At 47.2% G+C, this 8,341-nt stretch overlaps 1 protein-coding gene across 1 annotated transcript; it reads right to left on the bottom strand.

The window, feature by feature from the left end:
- Positions 1-6,672: 6,672 nt before the first annotated feature.
- On the bottom strand, positions 6,673-8,016 carry LOC123114799 (beta-1,3-galactosyltransferase pvg3-like). The gene has a single exon (XM_044536206.1). The coding sequence runs from the start codon at positions 8,014-8,016 to the stop codon at positions 6,949-6,951; it is 1,068 nt and encodes a 355-aa protein (XP_044392141.1). The 3' UTR covers positions 6,673-6,948.
- Between the last annotated feature and the right edge of the window lie 325 nt (positions 8,017-8,341).

Below are 8,341 nucleotides of genomic sequence, written 5' to 3'. Positions count from 1 at the left end.
GGCGTTCTACGTTGTATGCATCAGCCGAAGCTTAATAGACATCAGCGACTGAGCGGCGCGCACCGGGTTGGACTGTGTAAGCACCTGCCTTTTTAAGGAGGTAGCTAGGTCTGCTCACCAGCTACCCACGCAATTGCAGGAGTTCCCGGGGCGATGGCCCATGACTCATGGGGGCATAGGTTTAGTCCGGCGTGCTGGCCTCTCTATTATGCCTAGATCGGGTTGCGGCGTATTATTTGGCCGAGGCCGGGCATGACCCAGGAAAGTGTGTCCGGCCGGAGTTAATCGAGTGTGGTGGGTAGGTTGGTGCACCCCTGCAGGGAAGAAAACATTTATCGATAGCCTGTCCTACGATAACAGACACTTGGAGTTGTATCCGGATCGATACAACTAGAACTGGATACTTGTGATGATAATTGGATGGTGATGAGAATTGGATTGTGATGACAATTGGATAGTATGGCTCTGGGATTGCTTTCTCGCAGGGAGTCGAGAAAGGATCGCTGGCCGAGGTGGATAACACTACTACTACTTTACTTTATGCTACTCTTACCTCTTCTGATGCTGCAGGATGCTTGGAGTTGCTTGAAGATACTAGTCTTCGATAGGCTAGGCGTTCCCCTTCTCTTCTGGCATTCTGCAGTTCAGTCCACATTTACAGCCCATTTCATTGATATCGATGCATATGTAGTGTAGATCCTTGCTTGCGAGTACTTTGGATGAGTACTCACGGTTGCTTTGCCCCCCCCCCCACCTTCCCCCTTTCTTCTTCTTTCCGGTTGATGCAACCAGATGTCGGAGCCCAGGAGCCAGATGCCACCATCGATGCCTACTACTATGTGAAGACCGCCGACGACCAGGAGTAGTTAGGAGGCTCCCAGGCAGGAGGCCTTGCCTTTTCGATCGATGTTGCTTTTGTGCTAGCCTTCTTAAGGTAAACTTGTTTAACTCATGTCTGTACTCAGATAATGTTGCTTCTGCTGACTCTTGTGTATTCGAGTTTACGTATTCGAGCCCTCGAGGCCCCTGGTTTGTAATATAAAGCTTGTGTTATTTTAATTTATGTCTAGAGTTGTGTTGTGATATCTTCCCGTGAGTCCCTGATCTTGATCGTACACATTTGCGTGTATGATTAGTGCACGATTGAATCGGGGGCGTCACAACACCATGCCATCATGTAAACTTGGACAATAGGAAGTTGATAGAAAATCTTTGTGATAGGATTGGTGGCAAAGACGGTGTTTTTTTCGATATAACAGTGATGACGTGGTGATTATCTGGCTCTCGTGTGGTGTGAGCAGTCAATGTGGACTCATAGGTTCTGTGGGTTGGCAAGGTCGACGCTTTTTGATCCAAAATTAGAAGGCAGGGACCTCTTCCGGCGGCAACCTTGTTGGGCATAGCGGAGTGGTCCGGCGTGCTGGGATGTTTCGGGCAAGCCTTTCTTCATTTTCCTCGGCTTCCCCAAGCACTGGTGGAGAGAGGTTGCTCCCAAGGGTGGACACGTTAGTTGCGCCCACATCCGTGCATAGAAACGCCCGATGAGTCATGCTTGCTGATGTTTGGTGGGAGCGGACAGATACTCGGTTAACGTTGTGTTGTGCTTTCCTTTGTCCAGTCGTTTGATCTGCTTGTAAGATGTTCTATATACTTATTAGGAGGTTTTACTTTATTAATTGAACCTTGTATAAGACCTTCTTTAGAAGAAAAAAAAATGCAATATCCAATGGCACGTGCAGAGTTTCGACTTCGGTAGTAAAAAATGTCACACTTTTTTAAAAACACAAAATGATCACACTTTAAAAAAATGAATGGTTAGCAAAATATCTTCAAAAGACAACTTAATCCTTTTGAACAAATATGTCACAACACAAGTTGAGTCAACTCTCGTTGCTTCACACTGAGCCATGCGGCATTATGCCATAAGAGAGCAGTAGAAATATAAACACAAACACGAATAGAATCCTTAGGCCCTTTTCGGTTAATCCTCCTCCCAAGGGGATTGGAGAGGATTGGAGGGGATTTTGGCTTGTAGGGATTTACTCCCTCTCAATCTCCGCCAGTCCCCTTAGGAGCCGCCTTAACAGAACAAAGCCATAGCGTGCGGGCGTCCCAACGGCCAAACAACTTTAGAGACCACTTGTTATCCAAACATTTCATAGCTTTCCCTCTGATTTAACAAGAGGGTCGAGTGAAATCTCTCCTCTAATCTTTCTTCCCTCTGATTTAAACTGTTTTCCTTCCCTAAATTTAAGGGATTGATGGTTGCGTGGGTAGAATCATGGCGATCAACGGAACCGCAAACGGGAAGCAAATATGAAAAAAATGTAAATATTTCGCTACAAATTGAGCATCAGAATTTTCGAGCATAACAGATCGATGATCCGAGATGGCAAATTTTGTTGTCGCAAGGATGACAATTTTCTTTATCAAGCATGGCAAATCTTTGTCCTGTTTATTTTTCTTTGCCGGAAATTGTCATGGTTGCCGTAGAAAATTGCCAACCTCACGGCAACGTAATTTGTTATAAAAATATTTGATTTTCCATGCATAAATATGTGACGTCAGAATTTTAGCATTTCCGGAATTTGATAGCTCCAGCGCACGCCGTAGCATAGCCCTTTATATAGAAATAATGAAAAAAATATCAACTTCACAGACCGTTGACTCGGGCAACCAAAATCAAATTCAAAAGGGTTTAGCTAGGACTCAGTCGAGTGAGACTTCACCGACGCCATAGTACGTATAGGCCTGTGTCGATCGATTGATTTTCCCGTTCGTTCATGTAGGCTGTGTGTACGAGGCTTTTCTTAAGTGGGCTGCTTTCTCCCAAAAGCTTGTCTTGTGCTGGGTTGTCTTCTTTTCCGGTGCCTATTTTTCTTAAATGTGCTGGGCTGTGCTTGGTTGGTTACTTTTTTTGTAAAATATATCAGTGCATGTGTCAACGCTGCCAGGCATGGAGTGCGTCCCCATGAAACACTAGTAGACTGCCCGTGCGTTGCCACGGGCCAAAAATAAATATGTAAACAATGCTCATTTTTCTTCCTACGAACAAGCACATTGCACACGATGTCCAACCACCCCACAAACACAACTACACAAGTATGTTCTTCTCTCTATTCCGACAAACACCACACACCCTTTTAGCCGCTCTTTTCCATCCAACTTTTTATCCATCACCTTATGTGTCCATACATCATTCATCATCTTAATCTATTGCCCCTTTAATATGCATTTAGCTTTCATGCCGTTATTTTATTGTCTCACTTTACTATGTACGTCTTGCAACATGGAACACCCCAATGGTGAGATATTAAATAAGGTGCCATATATGGACATGGAAACATTATTTCCACCATATGTTCATTCAGAAGTTGATTATGAATAATGTTGTGTTTGCTTCCAGCCTCCACACGGGCTCTTCTTCCATCTCCATCAAAGACGTGTCTCCATCACTTCACCTCCCCAAGACTTCTTATGTAACTCAAATATACATACAACAATGTTGGATATCCATTTCGTATTCCACGAGCCCTCGTGCTTCTCTTTTGTCATTATGTCACCGTTCTGCCATGTCAGCACCCTACTCCAAAACTCGCCTATGTTTTCACTCTGCTCCAAATACTCCCGTGTGTTCTCCTCCTGCCATTACCCCCTACCACCATCGATCCAACGGTGTCTCCTCACACAACGGGCGAGGGCTATGGTGCCTCCGCTTGCATGAGGCAAACCCTGGCGGGCATGAAAATGTATCCAACATGCCTATGCATAAAAAAATAGTGTGTTTGTATTACTTGAGCACATAATTTTGACACAAAAAATGGAAAAATAAATTAGAGAACATCTCTGGTTGAACTAAAAATGAGCTTCCTGGTGCATGTCATGAAAACTGCTAAAAAAGGGGAAGCAGTTAGTAGAAAACTGAAGGTCACTCTCTGGTCAACAAAAATGTAATTTGGAACAAGACTAATGTTGCATATATATATATATGCCTGGTCTGGGACCATCTACTTCTTTCTTAGTGTATATCACTAGTTTTAGGTGATCTGTGCGAAAATAAAATATATTTTAAATAAAATAATAAGTTACACACGGATGACGGACATGCAATTGCGTGTGATCAACGTGTGAGCGGTCAGATGACACTATTTTGAGAAAAAAAAGGTTGCATAGAAATGACGAGCATGCAATTGTGCGTGGACGATTGACATGTGGCTGGCACTTGCATAACCAGTGGCACTATCTTATAAAAATATAAATATATTAAGTTGTACATGGATGGGCATGGCCAGAGTACAGGCGAGTGCGCGGTCCATGGGTGTGCAAGTCGAGTGGCGTTATTTAAAATAAAAATCCTAGACATCACTAATAAGAAAAGGAAAAAACACAAAAACAAAAAAAGAGAAAGTAGAAAAAGAAAAAGTTAAAAATAAACCCATCATATCGATCTGCCCAAGCAAACAACCGCCTGCCCCGCACACACCCTAATTTTGCTCGGGTGGTGTCACTTGCAATTACAAGCAGACTACACATATGTGGTTGCGCATTGGGGGATGTGCAACTAGTGTCGGAGATGCAACTGGCCCGCCCACTCTCCCACCGCCCCCTTCGGCAAAACAAAGGTCCAGTTGCAACTATGTTGGGGGACATGCAGTTGCGGTCAGGTGCGGCACTTGCAGTTGCGTGCCTAGTGTCGGACATGCAACTGGCCCACCCCCTTTTCCGTCGCCCCCTCCGACAAAACAAAGGTCCAGTTACAACCATGTTGGGGGCCATGCAGTTGCGGTCAGGTGCGGCGCTTGCAGTTGCGGGGCTGTTGGCGGGCTTGCAACTGGCATGCCCCCTCTAGCGACGCCCCTCCGACAGAACAAAAAAGTCTAGTTGCGGTCGGGTTACAAGACATGCAGTTGCGGTCGTGTGCTACACTTGCAGTTGCATTCCTGGTGTCGGACATGCAACTGCCCCGCCCCCTCTCCCGCCTCCCCTACTGACAAAACAAAGGTCTAGTTGCAACCATGTTGGGGGACATGCAATTTTGGCGGGTGCGGCGCTTGCAGTTGCGGGGATGTTGTCGGGCTTGCAACTGGCCCGCACCCTTAACGGTGCACCCTCTGACAGAACAAAAAAGTTCATTTGCGGTCGGGCTAGAAGACATGCAGTTGCGGTCGGGTGTGACACTTGCAGTTGCATGCCTAGTGTCGGACATGCAACTGGCCCGCCCCTACCATCAAAACAACGGGCCAGTTGCAACCATGTTGGGAGACATGCAGTTGCGGTCGGGCGCGGCGCTTGCAGTTGCGGGGCTGTTGTCGGGCGTGCAACTGGCCCGCCCCCTCTGACAAAAAAAGTCCACTTGCGGTCGGGTTACAAGACATGCAGTTGCAGATGGGGCACGACAATCAGAGTTGTGTGCCTGGTTGTATACATGCAACTCCACACTCACCCACCCCCTCAAAAAACAACACATGCAATTTTCCCTCTCCGACAAAACAATACAGAGTTGCAATTGCGTTGAAGACTTGCAGTTGCAGTCAGGACAAGACACTTGCAATTGCATGCTAGTTCCAAGCATGCAACTGTCCTCCCGATGGAACATCATAGGGTTTTAGTTGGCCGGCACTTGGAGTTGTGTGCCTAGTGATAGACATGCAACTGCCACATCTTCCGATAAAACACCAAAAAGTTACGATCATGTTGCAATCGCGTTCCAAGAGTTGCAATCGCGTTGAAGATGTGCAGTTGTACCTAGGGGTGACCCTTGCTAGCTACTCCCTCCCCAACAAAAACACCACAGAGTTACGATCATGTTGAAGACATGTAGTTGCAGTGGGGGCCGATTGTGCAACCAAATGGCAACATTTCAAATTTTCAAAAGTGAAACGGTTATTTAATAAAAAATGAAAAAACAAGGTAGCAAGAAAAAAGGTTTGAAAAGAGCAATACAAAGAAAGAAAGAAACACCCCATCGACGGGACAAATTGCATGAAAAACAAAAGAAAATTGAATATCCCACTAGATGTCGACTTCCATGTGGATGGGAAAAAGAAAATACAAAAACTATAAAATAAAATAAAGTTAAATAATAAAATTCCTCATATTATGCGTGTTTCGATCTCATTGCCACACAAGTCTCGTCACAGTTGCGGACGCGTTTTACCCCTTGAGTTGCACGTAGCTTCGGATGCATGCAATTGCATACGTTTTGCACCTTCGTAGTTGCATGGATTCCGATAATTCTAGTTGTACGTAAGTGAAACAAGAGTTTTTGTGACAAATAAAAAGAAAAGGCAACAATTTTTCTGTCAACTGACGTAGGAAAAATAGGGCATATCAACACTACGAAAATATATTCCTGGGTAATACATGACTGAAACAAAATAAAACAAAAAAGAACAGGCAACATACAAATAAACAAAAAAAATCCATGTACAAAAAAGAACAGGCAACATATAGATAAACAAAAAATCCATGTACAAAAGACATGAACAAGCGAGCGTAAAATCCTTCATGCATGTAAAAAAAGTCTGTTCTACAAAATTTAGATGTTCCGTATTGCCAAAAGATAAAAAAAAATTACAAGTAAACCATTTTAACAAAAATAAATTGATGATTATATACACTAAAATAGAGAAGGGAAATAAAAAATAAAAAATAAAGTACAGGTATATAGGAGAGTGGGCTGCGCTAGCAAGTTTCCTGCTTGTTGTAGACAAAAGCAAAACAACAGAAAAGGCCATCCAATCGCGGCAAAAAAACAAAAAGGAAATGGACTGGTCACGTCTTAACAGGCCGAATTGATACAAGACACTATATGACGTGAATCTTGAAACCACAAACATCGAACGGCCAGAACAGTCGACTGAGACTTCGCGAAGTCTCAGTCGACTGATTTTTAGCATCTCCGAATTCAAAATGCTACATACACAAGATCACCTCTCCATCATTCCATCAAACGAAGCGATAGAACTTGGAGGGCTGGAGCCCGGCGGTGAAGTTGAAGTACCTGAGCGTGGTGGACCACCTCAAGTTGTTCTTGAGCCGGTGCACGGCGATGGTGTCCGGCACGAGCTCGTGCGCGCACGGGGCGCCTCGCTGCGGGAAGTCGTACATGGCCGGCTTCACGTCCACCCGGTTCTTGGCCTTCCCGGCGCCGCTGAACCAGGAGTAGAGCGTCCTGTCCTCCGGCCCGACCGTGTGGTTCCTGATCTGGTCCGCCGCCGCCACGATCCACTCCACGAGGTCCCACGAGATGACGTACCCCATGCCGGACATGTACTCGTTCCACCCGCGCACGTAGTCGCACGGCACCATGCAGCCGTAATAGAGGTCCTCCCTCGGCGCGCGGCCCAGCGACTCCGCCAGCTGCGGCAGCCGGAAGAAGGTGTCGTCGTCGGCCTTCATCACGAAGTCGTACGCCCCGTCGCTGAAGAGCGCCGGGACGCTGGAGAAGTAGGAGTGCGTCTTGCCGTTGTCCATGTTCTCCGGGCAGTCCAGCTCCACCACGTCGCCGTACCGCATCGCCTCCAGCGCCACCAGCAGGCGCTGCTCGTCCGACTCGATCCGGCAGAAGAAGAAGCGGACGTCGACGCGCGCCGTCAGGTTCGCCTGCTGGAGCGCGTACACCGTGCGGAGCAGGTGCCGCCGCTCGTACCGGCTCGGCAGTGTCAGCACGCCCATGAGCAGCCGGAAGTCCGGGGCCGCCTGCGCGACGACGTGGTGCGCCGCGACGCTGATGCCGTTGGCGCCGTCGGGGCAGCCGGCGCCGGCCAGCGACGATTGAAGGGCGAACTCGTTGGGGTACACGACCATGAGCACGGCGGCGAGGAGCGCGAGGGGGAGCAGGAGGAGCGTCGCCGTCGAGACGGATGGCGTCGGTGTGGGGAGCTTCCTGTGCTGCGATTTCATTGCGAACGGTGTGCGCCACTCTGCGATTTCTGAACAGGGCTTGCACGGTGCAAAACCAGTTGATATGCAGAGGAGTAGAGTACGACGCAGCGAGAGGTGCAGCGGAAGCATTCTGCCCCGTGAACGGCGACGGTGTACGCCTCCTGTCTTTGCGTGAAGTATGGAGGTATGACCTTGGGATTTGCTTCGTCTTGGCTCAAAGTCGACCTTAGCTCGCGCGTGGCAACGGTGGCTTCCCTGAAATGACGGGCACTTCATGTTCTGAGATCTTTAATTTAGGCTATATTATTACAAGACATAGATTACCTGTAACTCGGCTTAGTGTAGTAGGCAACTAGGATTAAACTTAAACTAGGTTTACCCGACAATGATACCGTGTTTTCCTGTCAAAAGTGTGGTTGTTTATCTACTCCCAGGCTGATTGAAAGGGGCACAG

This window comes from Triticum aestivum, chromosome 5B, assembly GCF_018294505.1.
Source record: "Triticum aestivum cultivar Chinese Spring chromosome 5B, IWGSC CS RefSeq v2.1, whole genome shotgun sequence".
NCBI classification, from domain to species: Eukaryota; Viridiplantae; Streptophyta; class Magnoliopsida; order Poales; family Poaceae; genus Triticum; species Triticum aestivum.
Note: the sequence above shows the minus strand (reverse complement) of the source record. Positions and strands in the feature narration are given on the sequence as shown.

Bases quoted from the DNA above. Each gene is read 5' to 3' on its own strand.
- LOC123114799 (XM_044536206.1), bottom strand. From the start codon at position 8,016: ATGCTTCCGCTGCACCTCTCGCTGCGTCGTACTCTACTCCTCTGCATA.